Source organism: Bactrocera neohumeralis, chromosome 2 (assembly GCF_024586455.1).
Source record: "Bactrocera neohumeralis isolate Rockhampton chromosome 2, APGP_CSIRO_Bneo_wtdbg2-racon-allhic-juicebox.fasta_v2, whole genome shotgun sequence".
Taxonomy (NCBI): Eukaryota; Metazoa; Arthropoda; class Insecta; order Diptera; family Tephritidae; genus Bactrocera; species Bactrocera neohumeralis.
Genome location: NC_065919.1, coordinates 11,317,914 through 11,336,907, shown reverse-complemented (window position 1 = coordinate 11,336,907; position 18,994 = coordinate 11,317,914). Strand labels below are relative to the sequence as shown.

At 35.7% G+C, this 18,994-nt stretch overlaps 2 protein-coding genes across 2 annotated transcripts in view; one reads left to right on the top strand and one right to left on the bottom strand.

Moving 5' to 3' along the window:
- The window catches only part of LOC126751442 (protein takeout), a 67,251-nt gene that overhangs the window by 14,433 nt on the left and 33,824 nt on the right, over positions 1–18,994 (top strand). The window lies entirely within an intron of this gene.
- LOC126751443 (uncharacterized) lies at positions 4,605–13,208 on the bottom strand. The gene is made up of 5 exons (XM_050461713.1): positions 12,862–13,208; positions 8,094–8,203; positions 5,486–5,750; positions 5,266–5,415; positions 4,605–5,190 (listed from the first exon to the last, which is right to left on the bottom strand). The coding sequence occupies exons 1-5, from the start codon at positions 12,923–12,925 to the stop codon at positions 5,039–5,041; spliced, it is 741 nt and encodes a 246-aa protein (XP_050317670.1). The 5' UTR covers positions 12,926–13,208; the 3' UTR covers positions 4,605–5,038.

The window sequence follows — 18,994 nt, the reverse complement described above, 5'->3', positions numbered from 1 at the left end:
ACGAAGCCATACAGCCAAAGAGAAGCCATATAGTTGAACATGATTTTTCGATGAAAATTCGGATCATTTTCAAGTTGTTGCTCAGCCCAATTCACAAACATATGACGATTCTGGTGGTCAAGCGGCTTCAGTTCTTGTGCCAATTTGATCTTGTAAGGATGTAGGCCAAGCATTTTTCGCAAAATTCGCCACAACGTCATCACAGAGATGCTCAACGCTTGAGAACGACGTGTGAGAGACTGATTTGGGTCTTCCTCAATTGATGCGCTAGCCGCAGCAATATTCTGGAAACTACGGGCATTTCTTTTCAAATTTTTCCACTAGACGCTCCATTGTTGATCTGATAGGACGATTATGACGACAATAAATTGATATAAATTAATTTTATTTTGCAAACTTACTTTTTTTGTTCAATAAAACGTGTAAAGATGTGTTTTATAAATTTTCAGTAAATTTCTATGGTAATAACTAGTCATTTTTTAACCATTTCCACGTAAGGTCTGCTTTCGTCAGGTTTTCAGAATCATATATGGCATATGCCACATAAAGAGCAAAGAAAACAAAGTTTAAATCTTAATTAGAGGAAACGAAAATTTTTAATAAAAATCGAGAAAAGTAAATCGCTGCGCAAGACAAAAATATATACACACATATACATACATATATAATGATATATGAAATAACACTCATAATAAATAATAAAAACTATTTAAAAGAAATTATTAATGAGTCCGAAAAAATTAAAAGCTAAATTACAACACATACAGACACAGATGCGTAAATATATATTATATTAAAAACAAATATGTAAAAGTAAACTAACTAATAAAATATTTTAAACTGCTAAAACTAAAAATAAATTCAATAAACACCGTAACAACTTTTGTAATTACCTATTAAACACACCCTAATGTGTTGATGGAGCACCAACGAATTATGAATTGTATATTTTGTAGTCATAAAAACGTGCTTACTTACCCATGCAGTAAGTATGTACATATGTACCATTGTATTTATGTATATTTGTAATTTAAAACAACGTAAATTTCATTTCTAAAACTAATTTCTATAATTTCACCAACTTCATTGTTGTTGTTAGAAATGCCACTTTAGTGTAATATTACGTTAGAAAAATTCACAATTTCCTGAAACAAATGAAAATAGTATGAAGGGCAAACGCTGATTGCAATTTATGTAAAATTAAATAAATAAATTCCGTTAATTTTACCGTGTTAGCAATCAGTGCAGATTTCGACTGATGTATGTAGCTCATTTGTGCTGAAATAAAATCACTCGTAAATATATAAATAAGCTTACTAATGCTCTTACATATACATATATATATACAGACACACAGAAACAACTATTATATATATATATATATATATATATACATATATAATATATGTACATATATACATATATATATAATATATATACATATATATAATAATTCCGTATAAACTAATTGTATGTATGTAACACGGTAGTTATAAATATGAAATAAATACAGATAAACGGCGTGTAAGCAAGCAGCAGGAGAACTAAATTTATATACCCTACAAGTAAATTATACTCTAATAAAAAATAAATAAAAATAAATATAAAATTACATGCGAGTGCAAAGTTCACGACGATCAATTCAGTTAGAGCGCATAAAGATCGCATTGAAATTCAAATACAGTAAATCTAAAAAGGTCGAATGAAAAAAAGAAAATTAAAAGAAAATAAATTGTATACAAAATGACTTGTGTAACTAACTATTTCAATATTGAATAATAATAAAATTATTAGAAAAGAAAAAATAGGTGCATTTTCATTTTAGCAATAATACGTGGGTTGCTTTTTATATTTCGGGATTCGAGAGCAAAAACAATTTTAAATCCTCGAAAATCGCTTTATTGTTTTCCAAAATATACTCCATTAAGTTCCGAAACACGTTTGCTACTCCGATTGAGGTACTTCCAAAACATGCCTTTTGAACGCTTCAACCGATGTCGAAAAACATTGACCTCTGAGTATATTTGTGAAATTTTTTTATCAGTAAAAATGGTATACCGATGGTATCTGTTCAGCTTGATTTGCTTCAAGTGAGTTGCCAGAAGATGACCAGTTGATCCACTGTATGCTTTCATGTGGAGATTATATCGAATAAGCTTTGCCATTGATTGTTGTTGTTGTTTTAGCGGATAACTACTCCCCGTTAGGATGGTAAGGATTAGCTAAGTTGCCGTCGACGTCATCCAACGGAAGGCCCAAGAAACGTGCTTTGGGACCAAAGGGAGAGGAGTGTCAGATGAGTGGGGTTGGGGGAGGCATGCAAAGAGGAGGCGGAGACTCATTGCAGGCAGAACATATCGCACTTGTTACGTTAAAGTGTAACAACTCAAAATTTGAACATTTTCAGTAGAGACGAAAAACTGTTGAGTCGAAAGAAGTCATTCTGAAAACAAAGAGAGAGTCATAACGGTTTTTTTAACGAAAGACTAGACAAATCACTGAACGATTTTTACAGTGGGTAGAGATGACCACTGCACATTATTTTCTTGCAAAAAACTAAAATTTGGAAATTTTGAGTTGTTACACTTTAACGTAACAAGTGCGATATATTGGATATGTCGGGGTCTACTCTGAATAGGTAGAAGTTTAACATGCTACAGTATCCAGAACGGAGCTGCGCAAGGCTAACTCGAGCTCTTCGTTTCCAATGGGTGGTGGTTTGACTCCGAGTACGCCATTCACTGGAAGGAAGTCGTTGAAGGTGCTGATGGCTCCACTGTGAATGGCGGTCAGTGCGGAAGTTTGTTGTGTCCGAAGTCTGGTCGACATATTGTCTGATGTCGTCAACGTAGTTGAGGAATGACCTCTTGATCTTCCTAGGACACGGTTCGGCTCCAAGCAGGTGACTTCAAGTATGATTTCTGCAGAGGCATTGCAGCAGGAACTGCCTGGAGAGGATTTCATTATGCAGTTGTTGGATAGGAAACATCAAGATGCATTCTGTTGGAGTCCGAAGTGCAGTATTTTGATAGGTTTGAAGCTTCCTCGTCTGCATTTCACTACATTCAGGCGACCATATTGGTGCGACGTAGTTAAGGACCGCCCGGCTTATAGCCTTGTATACTTTGGCGATAATAGCGGTCGTGTGAGGAGTGAAGGAGCACAGTCTGTCAAAAGTCACACCTATAATCGAATGCAATATTAAGGTTAAGTCTGTACTTCTTCGCCCAGTTTGCAAATATGGTCGCTGTGGATTTAGTGTGGGAGAGAGTTAAGTACCGAGCATAGAGGCAGCGAGAAAGGAAAGATAGCCGTTTATCTTTGAACACATGCAATCGATTACATTGCCCGACGTCAATATCGTGCAGTCATCAGCGTACGAGGTTATAGAAACTCCCTCAGGTAGCTGTGGGAGTTTCGAGATATAGAAGTTAAGCAATAGTGGGGAGAGGACACCACCCTGCGGAATCCATTGTTTAATTCTGCTCAATTTAGAGCTTTTTCCACCTCTTCAGTCCTGGAGGGATTGCCATTGATCTGGTCCATTGATATTCTAAGGAGATTTCTGCATATGCAATCGCGAGCAGTTTTTATAGCTGATTTAGTTCGACAACTTCTCCTTCTATCATCACTTATAGACGCAAAAGAATTTCGCGAAGGGTATAAATAAAGTTGAAGCAAAAACTTGGCTTGATGACGAATTTCCAGATACTGCAGCGGGATTGATATGTCAGTCAACCCCCAAAAGAGGTTTTTACCGACGAAAACATCAAAAAAGTCCACAAAATAATTTTAGATGACCATTAAGTAAAGTTGATCGAGATAGTAGGAACTCTAAAGATATTTGGGTATAAGAAAACTCTGTGCAAAGTGGGAGTCGCGTGAGCTCATTTTTGGTTTGTTTGGAAGTGTTTAACCGTAATAAACCCGAGTTTTCCGTCGATATGTGACAATGAATCAAACATGGCTGCATAATTTTACTCCGAAGTTCAATCGACAAGCACTCGATTGAACTACACACACGATGAACCTGCTTCAGGGCGTGGAATTATGCAACAGTCGACTAGCAAGGTTATGGTATCTGTACTTTCGGATGTACATGGAAAAATTTTTATTGACTATCTTGAAAAAGAAAGAAAGAGCGACCATAAGATAGCATTATTGGAGCGTTTGGAGGAAGAAAGCGGCAAAAAACGACCGTGTCACAAGTCAGTACAAACGATGGCAACAATCCATGAACTCAACTTCGAATTGCTTTCGCATTCACCATATTTTCCAGATCTAGCTTCCAGCGACTATTTGCTGTTGCTAAAATCTCAAAAGAATGCTCGCTGAAAAGAAATTTGCGTCGAATGAAGTGATCACCGAAACTGAGGCCTACTTTGAAGCGAAGAGCAAATCGTACCACAAAAATGGTATCGAAACGTTGGAGAGTCGCCGTAATCAGTGTATCATCCGTGAAGGGAACTATGAAAAAAGAAGCGAATTTTGCCAAAAAATGTCCTTTACTATGGCAGGCCGTAGACTTTTCAATTGATCTCTTATATTTAATTTGGCAAGCCTAAATATATGGTTGAACTAAAAAATTGAAAATTCAACATAACTTTATTTTAACAGTTTTATGAAGTTTATTTTAAACTCATACTGATAAATGCTAATTTAGTAAAAAAGCTCTAGGCGTTAAACTTATAAATATTTAAAGTTAAAATCTAAAAAACTATTTACATGAAAACATTTTCAAAGATTAATAGGCGATAAGTCTGCAGTAAAAATTTAATGGTTACCAATACCATAATTATGTGCAAATATGGAGATAAGATATGGGTGAGTTGTACGAGTATTTTTGTAATTTGCAGGTATTGTATTAAGCTTTTCGCTAAGCGATGATTTTCTCGAGCATCAATGCTAATGCTAATGCTGTATAGAGGCCGAATATGGCTAATACTAGACGTTTTATAAGAGACATCCGTTGAACTGGTGTAAGTTATGGTTTGTATTACTAATTTCACTGCAAAGATAGTACAGAATCACAACAACTTTAGTCCACATAGAATAAGTCCTTGGGCACGTTCTTCAGCAGTTGATTGGCGAGTTTGCCAAACTCTTGCGCCAATTTCTTTTGCAGCTGCGTTTGCATGGCCTCCAAAACGACACGAGAGTTCTCACGCAGGAACAAATTTGTGGCCTCAACTGCATAGTATTATATAAAGTTGAAAACATAAATATTAGACGAAACAGAATTCGAAGGTGTTAAGCAATACTTACGCAAAATTCGATTGTTATTGAAGGCGCCCGAAATGTTCATGTTCACATCCTTCACATTTAACACCAGACTAAGCGAATCCACATGCAGATATGAGCGACCGGCCTTTTCATTTGACGACACTTTGCCGGTGATGTCAGCAACAACACCCTCTGCATAATATAAAAACAAAAATTACATAACCTTAAAGTTATAGTTCTTTTATGGCATATTTTTCCTTACCAAAAGTGGCATGGAAATCGCCACCACCGGACGCTGGTATGATAAGCAACACACCCGAGCTTGTGTACTTCGCTTCGATATTCAATTTGGGCATGGCAATGCGCGCTTTGAACGGTTCATCGCCTTCACTTAGCTTCATCGATTTCACCTGAAAGTTGCTGGCGCCCAATACTTCGAGATTCTTCAATGTAATTTTATAGCCTTGTGGTCCGTCGGTGAGTTGTAAAGCAAGCGCATCCATTTTGAACGGTTCGACTGAAGGTAGCTGCAATTTAGAGGTAAAATACAATATTTAAGCTTTAGTTTTTGTATTTTTAATAGATCTCTTAGAAGCTACTTGATAACAGGTGACACATGGGCGAATTATAAAACAATTAAATTTTTGTCGATAAAATTATTTTCAAATACCGAATTAAGGTGCTTTGGTGTACAGAAAAGTCTCATAGAAAAACGGCACTTACTCAACCTGCAACCACTTGACATCGCAATCGACATCGCAAACATAATCGGCCTACTGAGCGTACTATTCGCAACACCATAACCCATCTTGAGACCCAGCATTCATTCAGGATAATATTCGACCGAATAGACCAGGTCCAGTACCCAGTGAAGAAAATATATCAGCCGTAACTGAGAGTGTACACGAAGACCGTAAAGAGTCGATTCGGCGCCGCTCGCAGTAACTCGGATTGACGAATGGAACAACTTGGTGCATTTTAAGTCAAGATCTTAAATTGAAAGCATACAAAATACAGCTTGTGCAAGAACTGGAGCCTTTTGACCTCCCCATGCGACAACACTTAGCTCTATGGGCTCTTGAAAAGTTCCAAGAAGATCCGATGTTTTCGAAACAAAATTTATTCAGCGATGAGGCCCATTTCTGGCTAAATGGGTTTGTAAACAAGCAAACTTGTCACATTTGGAACGAAGAGCAACCAAAAGAGATCCAAGAGCTGCCATTTTATGGAGAAAAAAAACGGTTTGGTGTGGTTTGTGGGGCGGTGGAATCAACGGTCGATATTTCTTCAAAAATGATACCGGTGAGAACGTAACTGTCAATGGCGACCGTTATTGCGCCATGATAACCGACTATTTGATGCCTGAAATTGAAGCTCGTGATCTCGGCGACATTTGGTTTCAACAAGACAACGCCACTTCCCAACACATCGCATCAATCAATGGATTTATTGAGGGAGCACTTCGGTGAGCAGATAATTTCACGTTTTGGGCCAGTCGATTGGTCACCAAGGTCGTGTGATATCACACCGTTACACACCGGACAATCCCGCATAGTTTCAAGCCTTGGAGCGAAACATCACGCGTGTCATTCGACAGTTATCAGTCGAAATGCTCGAACGAGTCATCGAAAATTGAACTCAATTGATGGATCATCTGAAACATATCCGCGGCCAACATTTGAGAGAGATAAGCTTCAAAAAATAATTCCAAAGATTGTTCTTTCGAATAATAATAAACATTTCCCATTAAATTTGAAGTTTGTGTTTTTTTTTTTAAAGTAGTGAACCACGAAATGGATCACCCTTTAGTTGTATAAATAGTTGTGTAATATATTTAACAACAAAATTACCGTTACTCAAATCCGAGTACACCGTACAATACCATTTTCCTGCGCGACACAAGAGTGACAATTCATTGGCATCATTTTCATGACCGACGGCGGTGCAAAAAAAGCCGATGTGCAACAAAAAAACTGCAACTAAAGAAATTGCGCTTGCAACATTGCAAGCGTGCAAGCGTGTAAATTGCATAGCTGCGAACGGTGTTACTGGAAAAACCGGTATTATGAAAGCAAACGAAATCACTCAACAATTTCTGGAAAAAGGTACAGTGTGCGAATGCGATGATTTAGTGTAGAAAAAAATGGCATCAAAGTAAATAAATGAAATATCGCTTGCGATGACGATGACGCCACCATAAACGCCGTTCAAGTGTGCAATCGTCTGTGCAAACAAGCAGGCAGTTGCATTTGCTGGCTTTAGCCCACAGTCAGCAATTATTTAGTCACTTTGTTTGTGTGTTGTTGTTTTTTTGCATTTCCCTAGCCACTCAAGAGAGTTGCATAATTTCCTTTCCGCCTGACTGGGCGAGCGGAATAAGTTGTTTGCGTTTGTGTGTCAATAATACAAACGGCAGTGTGCACACACAATTTTACTTTATTGCTTTTTTAAATTTTTGCTTGCTGGAAGGCATGTGTATATGTGCCACGGGTGTGCAACTGCCGTTAGTGGCATACAAAACTTTGATGCATTAAAATGTATGGAGTTTTTTTCCAAACAAAAAAAATTAATATTGCAAGAGTTTTGCATAATAATCGATATTTGAATGAAACTCGAAGAAAATTTATTGTAAGTTTGAATTTTATTTTTTGCATTAAATAAAAATAATGGAACGTTGCTATAAAACGTACTTTATTTTTTTCAGAATTTTTTTTAGAAAATTTTTTTTGGAATTTTTTTTAGAATTTTTTTTTTGGAATTTTTTTTAGAATTTTTTTTTAGAATTTTTTTAGAATTTTTTTTTAGAATTTTTTTAGAATTTTTTTTTAATTTTTTTTTATTCGCTTTTAATAAAGCACAGTTTTACGCACCTCGATTTCAGGAATGCCTCGCGACAAATACGGCCTCAAATGCTCCAATGAACCTTTAAAGCACTCGATTAATTGCGGGTCACCTCGTCGACATTGTTTGATATACTCGGCTGTGAATAAATGCAAATGAATTATCTTTAAATTATGCTAATACAACAACAAAAATAATTAAACTAAGTCAGCTTAAAAGTTGAATGTAGTCCGAGTATGGTATTAAGAGCTATTATCACCATAAAAACACACACATACATAAGTACATAACTTTTTTATGTGACCAAAGTCTGACAATTCGCAGAAAAAAGTCAAGCACAAAATATTAGTTGCTTTATGGTAAAAATATAGTAGTTTAGTATGTATTAGGGTACATATTAAATGCAAAATAATACAATACTTTATTTAAGTACTAGTTTCGTTCATATCAGAATAATTATATGTATTCAGTTATGTAATAATGATAGGTAGGTCAAAAGTTGATCAAAAAACTTGTTTGCTTAAATTGAAATAATTCGGTTACCCCCAGGCTATAGCAAATTATAGCAAATTTTTACATATAAAAAAATTTTTTAATTTTTATTCTGGTCACTTTGTATGGCAGCTACATATGTATATGATTTAGTAGTCCGATTTGAACAATTTGTTCGGAGATTATAGCGTTGCCTTGGAGAATAATATATACCAACTTTCGTGAAAATATCCTGTAAAATAAAAAAGTTTTCATACAAGTACTTGATTTTGACCGATCAATTTGTATGGCAGCTGTGCACTATATCGGTCCGATCTGAATAATATATTCGCAGATTCTAGTGCTATCTTATACAATAATCTCTGTTAGATTTCTTGGAGATATCTTGTCAAATGAAAAAGTTTTCCATAAAAGAACTTGATTTTGACCGATGGGTTTGTATGGCAGCTACATGCTATAGAGGTCCGATCTGAACAAACTTTTCAGAGACTGTAGAGCTATATTATACAATAATCTCTGTTAGATTTCTTGGAGATATCTTGTCAAATGAAAAAGTTTTCCATACAAGAAATAAATTTTGACCGATGGGTTTGTATGGCAGCTATATGCTATAGTGGTCCGATCTGAACAAAATTTTCAGAGGCTGTAGCGCAATATTATACAATAATCTGTACTAGATTTCTTGAAGATATCTCGTTAAATAAACAAGTTTTTCATACAAAGACTTGATTTTGGCCGATCAGTTTGTATGGCAGCTATATGCTATAGAGCTCCGATCTAAACGATATACTCAGAGTTTGTAGCGCTATATTATGCAATAATCTATACCAAATTTCGAGATCGAGATCTCAATAACTAAGGGACTAGTTTGCGTATATAAAGCTCGTCACGCTTATCATTTATGTACCATATACTTTTTAGGGTCTACGATGTTTCCTGCTGTTTTTTACAAACTTGATGCCAAACTTAATATAAGCAGAGTATAAAAACACCGCTCCACCAGCCAACATGCAAAAGGTTCGTTGTACTTTCGTGCAAACATAACGACTACATTTTTTAACAGGCAAACACTAAATGCTTACAATTGCGTACACATATCAGAAATACATATACACATACATGAATGTGTCCACTAATTGTTAAACTGTCCACTTTGGCCGTTGATTATGCTAATTACGATCTGCAAGCTTCAGCTGACGCTAAGCGACAACGCATGCGCAGCTGACAAAATTAATATAGCATTGAATCTATTTCGCTGCGCTATATTGCCGAGTGTCTGGCAAACAAATCACTTAACGGCATTGTATTTAAATATCATTTATTATGCGTGCTTTTGTTTCCGGTCTTCTAGTGGTAAAAAAAAAATAAAACTAAATGTGGATTTCGGTACAAATACATTAATTAAGTTTTGGTGTTTCTTTTCCTTGTTTACCTATCTATTTAGCTAGCGGCGTTTGGAAGCAGCCACCGTTGAAAGACCTTCAACTTGAAATTTTGTTTGTTTATATATTTATATAGTATACATATATAAATATGTCTTTATACTTATAGATATGTCTTCACCATTTGAATTGTATCAATTAGTATGAACCACAAATTGATATTTTTGTTTTCGAAACTATAATTGATTTGTTTTGTGATTTTTTTCACATTTGTTTCAAATTTAAATTTCTATTGAAGTAATTATATTGTTAGTGTAATCTAAGTGAGGTTAGATTAAGTCAAGTAAGGTCAAGTAAAGTTAGGTTAGGTTAATGCAGACGTATTCTAACGATATGTCCTTCGTGCCAATTTTTTTTAAGTAACCGATGTTTTCTTCTAACATTTTACTAGGTCAACATATACTTAATTTTATTTTTATTTCATATTCGCATATATTAAAACCTTAAATAAAAATATTCATAGCGATTTCGCAAATTCTGTTTTTTTAAGTAATATATCTTGAAGTAACAATTAACCGTCTCTGTTTATGCTGCGAGCCTACATATACGTAAGTATTTCTAACCGCCACAAACCTTGTGAGAATGAAGATATGAATATTCATATCTTTACAATAAATAATTAAAAGTGAATTCATGCACCGCTTGTTGTTGTAATAAATAAATGCTGTTTTTGAAATACGAAAAAAGATCGGACAAGAATTGAGTTTTCTGAAAGTAGTATTTCTATTATGCATGTATGTGTTAGTCCACAATGCATAATAGAACCAGAATTAGGCAAGCAACCATATATTATACAAAAATGTATTTTATCAAGGTTGCATTTCACACATACTTGCAAACGCATTGCAGCCAATTTTGGAAACCTTGTTCTCGGTATATTCGTATAAATTTCGAAATTTTCAGTTCTAATTTTTTTCCAACTATTTTATACATATGTATGTACATGCAACAGCGATACATATGAACATATTTCTTGCAACAGAAACGTTTATGCATACATATTTGTTACACACACTTGCACAATATACTGGATATCCATGGAATGAACATATGCAGGTATTATGAAGATACGAAGTAAGCTTAGACTGATCAACATTTCTTATATCCTGATATACATACAATTTGCCAGATGTAAAACTGAAATTTTGCACATGACGTTTTCTGCCCAAGAAGCTGCTCATTTGTCGGAATCGTCGATATCGGCCCACTATAGCATATAGTTGCCATACAAACTAACCGTTTAATATCAAGTCCTTATTTGGAAAACTTTTTTGTTTGCCAAGATACGTTCACGAAATTTTGCACAAACTACTTTCCAAGATTACTTTTTAGTCTCTGAATATTTCGTTCAGACCGGATCACTATAGCATATAGTTGCCAAACAAACTGACCGATCAAACTTAAGTCTCTATATGGAAAACTTTTTTATATGACAAAGTACCTTCACGAAATCTTGTACAGATTACTTTCCAAGACTACTTTTTAATCTCTGAATATATTATTCAGATCGGATCCCAATAGCACAAACTTGCCATACAAACTGACCGATCAAACTCAAGTCCTTATTTGGAAAACTTTTTTGTATGGCAAAGTACCTTCACGAAATTTGGCACAGATTACTTTCCAAAATTATTTTTTAATCTCTGAATATATTATTCAGACCGGATCACTATAGCATATAGTTGCCAAACAAACTGACCGATCAAACTCAAGTCCCTATGTGGAAAACTTTTTTGTATGACAAAGTACCTTCACGAAATTTTGTACAGATTGCTTTCCAGGACTACTTTTTAATCTCTGAATATATTATTCAGATCGGATCCCAATAGCACAAACTTGCCATACAAATTGACCGATCAAACTCAAGTCCCTATGTGGAAAATTTTTTTGTATGACAAAGCACCTTCACGAAGATTGGATCTCTATAACATGTATGTAGTTGCCATACAAACTCGATAAAGATCTTTTATATTTTTATACTCTTCTTATTATCTCTTAAAGTTTAAAGCAGTTAACATTTCCCTTTAGAGAGAAAAATATACGTTGAACCCATTCCGCTTAATATGGCTCTGTGAAAACTGCAATATCTTTGTAACAAACAGCGACACGATTTTTATTTCCATCGAGCAGCAGCGAAATATTATTTTTGCCCAAAAAAAAAACATTTCATAAAATCAATCAGATTGGCAGAGCTATTGTAGACACTATTTTTTGATTTGGTTGGATTTTTTGGTTTTAATGTCTCATTTTCCTATATATGTACTATAACAAGTCTTTTTCATCCGATTCCTTCGTAACTAAAACCTAATAATAAAATATATTTTTAAAAGAGGTAGGTAGGCGGTTTATTATTTAATTTCATAATCATATTTTCCGACATTTCGAAAAATTAATATTATCAAACATATATGTATATCGTCAGCTAAAATAAAAACAGTGCATCATCTAAAAAAAATTTTAAATTTTTATAATAACCAATTCATAACCATTTTGTAACCAGAACTCAAGTTTTGTTTCAATATGTTATAACCCATATATAACCATTTTGTAACCGAAACTCATATTTTGCTTCAGTATGAGTGATTTCTATTAAATAGTTTTACCTTCGCCTGTAAACTTATGAAAAGTAATGTTAAGCTTTTTTGCATTTTAGGTGACGATATACACATATGTACATATGTAGGTGCCATTGTTTGATATATAAATTCTACTTCTACTTTTAGGTTGGATTTTAAATGACAATTTTCGTAATTTTTCGAGATACAAACAACCACTTGTGCTGTTTTTCATATTGTCCTTTTGTAAATCACTTAATTAGTAAAATCTGCTGTCCATGCTCACACACACAAACATTACAACTTACGTATATCACTTTTCTGTGCGAATATTAATTGAAATGCGGCGAAGTAAATTGCTAATTTCCACATCTTCACTTGCTTAATAAACGAAAAATCACAGCAAAAAATATTTATGCTCTCTTTTGTCTTCAGTGCGAGTTTCCTTTTGGTATTTTTTCTTTTTTTTACTTGCTATTTTACGAGGCCGCCGTATAAATTACACAACAATCACAAATTTTTTCTTCCACAATGAACAGTTTCGTAGAATTTTTTTTTTTTTTTAAATCGATAACTATTTAATTTTCGCAAGGCAACTACTACTGAAGGCGTCAACGCACGACGAGATGAGAATTTCATCTGATGGTTGGCTTGTAGACGGCACGAGATTTAAAACTTCGCAACGATCTCAATGACTCGATTTGCGGCTGTTTGCTTGGTTAGATCTAGCCACCAAACCTGGTTGGCACATGCTAAGCAACATTCATGCGTACATTTGGTGAATCAACAACAATAGCGGTATTCACTCGACGAGTACGAGTGCAACGAGTGCGTACAAATAAACGAACTGGTTGACAAAAGAACAAAAAAAAGCAAAAAAAAAAAAAAATGAAACACTAAAAAGCACACAGCAAGACCGCGACAAATCAGGATGAATCGCAGTAAGAGATTGAAAGCTGAGATACTTTTATGATAGGGTTATAAAGTTTGATTGTTTTATAGTATTATTTGCATATGTGAATATTACATTAATATTACCATAGTAAAGTTCTTGAAGATTGTTTTGCTATTTGTAATGTAATGAGCGAAAATAAATAATAAATAAGAAACAAGAAAAAACTTCAATACCCTTCACAGATACAAAAGTTTTCCATATAAGTAGTATATTTTGATTGGTCAGTTTGTATGACAGCTATATGCTATAGTAGTCCGATCTGAAGAATTTCTTTGGAGATTGAAGCGTTGCTTTAGACACTAATCCATGCCGAATTTCGTGAAGATATCTGGTCAAATAACAAAGGTTGCCATACAAGTACTTGATTCCGATCGTTCAGTTTATATGGCAGCCATATGCCATAGTGCTCTGATATGAGCCGTAGCAACAAATGAAAAGCGTCTTGGTGAGAAAAGGACATGTGAAAAATGTTCGATCGATATCTCAAAAACTGAGGCATGCGACTCAGCTCTTTATGCTTTTATGCTTCTTTCCTGGGTATTACAAACTTCGCGGCAAACTTTGTATGCCCCGTTCACGCTATAATATTTCACACGTCGAATATGTTAAGGGATTCTTTATTGATATGTCAAAAGTATGCGAACTAACAATGTTTACAAATAGCGCTGACTTTTACCATATACATACAAGTATATGTAATATTATTAAATATTTACACAACTTAAAATTCTGTGTAAAAGGTTTCAAAATGTAAAAATCCATAACGATATATAATATAAAATGTTACTCAGTTAAGTGACTCGCATTGTATTGATTCCGCACCATAAATAGCTCGCCTAAATGGCAATTATTGTTATTTTTACTACTTCGAACTAAGTATACTGAGATATCTTTTAATTTATTTGCAGTGTTTTTAACAGATTTTTCTGCCGAAATAAGTCGGAGAAGCTCAGTAGTTCAAAACAGCCGACAAAAAAACTGAATTTTCACTTGATTTTGAGGTAAATCTTTATTATCACCTGCGAAAGAGACCCCTGAATTAAGGCAGGTATGCCAAGGCTTCATCAAATATTCAATACATTTGTTATACCTGTAAGCCTCGATTAGGATTCAGAAGGTTATCAGAGGCTTAAGTGAATTTTAGCTTTTTTAGTTTGACTCATTTTTGGTGCGCCATTCATTAGATTGTTACACAGTTTTGACGTCATATTCATAAACCCAAGTCTGATCACAAGGAATGTTGCGTTTGAGGAATACTCAACTATGTTGTCTGAGCTCCACTCGACGTCGTTGGCAAAGATTCAGGTATTTTGGTTCGAGTCTAGTATTGAAATTCGTCTTGGTGTGTTCTATGATCTCGATTGAATTCACCGTATCATCGAAAAACATTGGTCCTCCGATAAAAACTGAATTAAGCTCATTAATGCGCTGTTGCTGAGTTAACCCACGTCGAAAGTTGTGAAAAATAATCGCGCGAAACTTTTCGCGATTTAATTCCATTTTTTGGCGAAAGTGAATATTTTAAGTTACTATAAAATTTTTTTTTTGTTCTAATAGGTATCCGCATCAAGCCGCTGAAAACCGTGGTTATCCACGCAAGCAAGGAGGCCACGCGAAGGTTGACTCAAGTCCTAATGGGAGCTTATGTTCGATGCCAGGTTCGGACACGAATCAGGAACTCGTCTCAACTGGACCTGTAAGGCCAAAAATTTATGGCGACGTGCATTGAACGTACTTGAAGAGCTGCCAGGGTTTTAACGAGACGGAGGTGAGAACAGTATTCGCCTGCCAGCCATTTCGGTAAGATGTCTCTCTTACCCACTGAAATGATAGAATACTGCCCTCACCAGCACCTTTATCAAACTAATCCTTTCCGGGCTTCCAGTACTCCATAATCAGAATCTTACTGACATCGATTCTGATGGGCGCTTGCCAGTGATTTCGTCCACGTCTGTTCATTTTTGGTGATGCTCGCTGTATTGTTTCTTCGTGGGTAGATTCTCCCTCAGTGCAACCCCGGTGTGGGTTGTGGACGCTTATTTAAAGGTGGCATCTTTTCGCCTCTTCGCCGGAGGTTCAATGGGCGCATGAGCGTTTTGAGCCAAGCCTTCCTCTACTGCAGCTATTGGTCGGGGGATGCGTATTACTATTCGCAGCTAACCTACTTAGCGTGGGTCGTCCACAATCCGCCAGCTTTGACCCCGGTAGTAGCCCAAGCTCAGCCTTACCTACTATGCTGAGAAAATATAGTTTATGAAATTTGATTCAAGAGAAATTCTTTACTTAATATATAATATATAGATTTTTCTTGTAGTAATACATCATTAATTTTTTTCAGTAACTTATTAGTTTCCATTGAATAATAAAAATAAATCAAAACTGGAAATTACGAGTCAATTTTACGATTTAAATTCTCTTCTCTCTATATACATATAGTGATTCAAGCGAAGCAAATATAATATTTAGTGTGTCGCAGTTTAACACTTGCACACGGGGTACTTAAATTTATGGCACCAGACAGTACGAAACATGTTCGTATACTAGTAATAAAACGTACATATGTAAATTGTGAGCGCACTCAGTTTTTAGGCATTATGTAAGCCTTTACAATATTAAAAAATTAAAAAAAAAATAATAATAATAAAAAAACCACCTGCAAAGAAACGAAAAACTAGAATATGTAATGGTATTGAAAAACGAGCCGAAACCAGCCAACAAAAAACGATTGAAATGAAATTCTCGTTGGCGATTCCGGCATTCGGTGAAGCGGCCAGAACGCGGAGTTCAAGTACCCATTCAGCAGGGCGCTCAAGAAGTTGACGTTTTAGTGAGAGATTTTGCGGCGCTTATATTAAGTGCTTTAAAGCACACCAGTGACCATTGAAATAGTGACACGCACTGTGTCGAGAAATAACGAATATTAATTTACTATAAAAACAAGCATAAAGTTCACCCATACTCTAGCCTTTTTACAGGTCAAAGAAACCGTTGCACCAAAGGAGGGTAAGGTCCAGGGTTCTTCTCCACCGGGTTTTTCCAACGGAGTGGAGGTCTTACTCTTCGCCCGGCGGGTACTGCGCCGTATACTCACAGAGCTGGAGTGTTTTCATTCATTCGGACGACATGACCTAACCAGCGTAGGTGCTGTCTCTTTATTAGCGGAACTATGGCAATTTCGTCGTATATCTCGTACAGCTAATCGTTCCATCAATTGCGGTATTTGTCGTTGCCAATGCGCAAAGAACTATAACCTCGAAAACTCGCAGCGCCGACTCATCAGATGTTGTCATCGTCCATGCCTCTGCAACATCTACCATCTCCGATGAGTAACTTGTAGAATTTGGTCTTTGTTCATCGAAAGAGGGCCTTACTTCTCAATTGCCTGCTCCGTCCGAAGTACCACCTGTTGGCAAGAGTTATTCTGCGTTGGATTTCGAGGCTGACATTGTTGTTGGTGTTAATACTTGTTCCAAGATAGACGTAATTATCTACTACTTCGAAGTTATGACTGTCAACAGTGACGTGGGAGCCAAGTGGCGAGAGCGACAACTTTTTGTTTGGTGACAGGAGTTATTTCGTCTTGTCCTCGTTCACTACCAGACACATTTGCTTTGCTTCCTTATCTAGTCTGGAGAAAACAGAACTAACGATATAATGATATCAATATCATCGGCCAGCTGTAGACTCTTATAGAAGATTGTACCTTCTCTATTCAGATCTGCAGCTCGAATTATTTTCTCCAATAGTACATTGAAGAAGTCGTAAGATAGGGTGTCGCCTAGACTGAAAGCTTGTTTGGTATCGAGCAGCTCGATGAGGTCCTTCCCGATTCTGATGGTGCTTTTGGTACTGCACAACGTCAGTTTACGCAGCCGCATTAGTTTTGCGGGGATACCAAATTCAGACAGAGCGGCATAAAGGCATTTCATGCTGTCAAGAACAGATTTGAAATCAACGAAGAGGTGGGTGTGTTGGTCTTCTTTTAGCGGACTTGGCGCATGGAGAATACCTAGTGAGTTGTTAATTTTCTAGGCCTGAAGCCACAGGGTTAAGCTCCGTGTAGTTTTTTCTGGAGCGTCTCTGACGTTTCCTTCTGGGAATGTTGCTACCTCTATTCTTTATTAATCAAAAATACTAATATCAACTTGATGATCATTAAATACATATGTACCTATTTCATGGCGTACGGCTGTACTAAGCAAATATGAGTATCTCAAGGATATCCGCTGCGACATGAATGCAGCCATTCAAGTGGTCACTTGGAAAGCTTTACTTTACAACACATACAAAGGTCGGCATATATAAATAAAGTTGTATATAATTTATATTATTAACTAAACAGAACTGTGAGAAAACTGCGGATATATGTATATATATTACTCATATGTAAGAACATAAATACGATGAATTATTGAAACCACAATATAACCTTTAAATAAATAAATTTGCATAAATTTTAAATTATAAACAGAATAAGAAAATCAATCACAATAAAACAGAATTTTGCTGCATTGAAGTTTTGTATTTACATAAATACGTTAAGCAATGGCAACTCATATCATATCAGCATGCGCCTATATAGTACGCAGTCCACTAATGCTGAAATGGTCTACTGACGCATTACCAAATTCAACTTGTTGAGCTCAAAAGACAACGGTTGCTTAAACTAACAACGTAAAGACAACGCTAGTTTTATTATAGGGTAAGAAGGTATTAAGTCATACCAAGCAGTGAAGCAACAAATAACGTATTCACGTACTAACTAAACCTAGAAGCAAACTATTTGAGAACACACAAGTTCACACACACACATGCATTTGCGGCTTCGAAAACCTTTAGATTTATCATTGTTTTGTGCCCAACAAAGTTTCTGTGCCAAAGTCGTCTGCTTTGATGCGCTTTCCGTTTCTGTTTCTGTTTTCGTTTCATTGCCTTTTTCTTATTTTTATACCCTGAACAGCGTATATTAAGTTTGGCACGAAGTTGGTACAACATTTCTTTTTCAAAATATTCACTCACACTTAATATGTTTCCGCTTTGGATTAAGAAAAAATGTACATGACCCATTTCGTAAATCAGAACAAATGGGTGACATAGATTTGTATGTACAAACATTTGTGCTATTACATAAATAAGAGAATTCGCTGAAAGCATTAAAGACTTCCGGTTAGCATATTGTTGTTTATTACAACTGCAGCATCTCGCCGAGGGGTTTAGTTTTTCGAAAAGCTTTTGTAAAGGCTGAACAATACGCACGCGATTCATTCCATACAATAATATGTACTTCAAGGTTTTTGACACTCATTAAAGTGGAACTTTCTGAACATTGACATGCAGCATACCGCGCAGTTACTTGTTTAGTGCCACCCTTCCAAATTAAAGTCGTTAAGTGCTTAAGCGTTTCGAACATCAAGTTGACTTCTATATTTCAAACATTATTGAGGCTCACACTTCGCAAGTTGGCGGTAGATCCGAAAATTTAATTG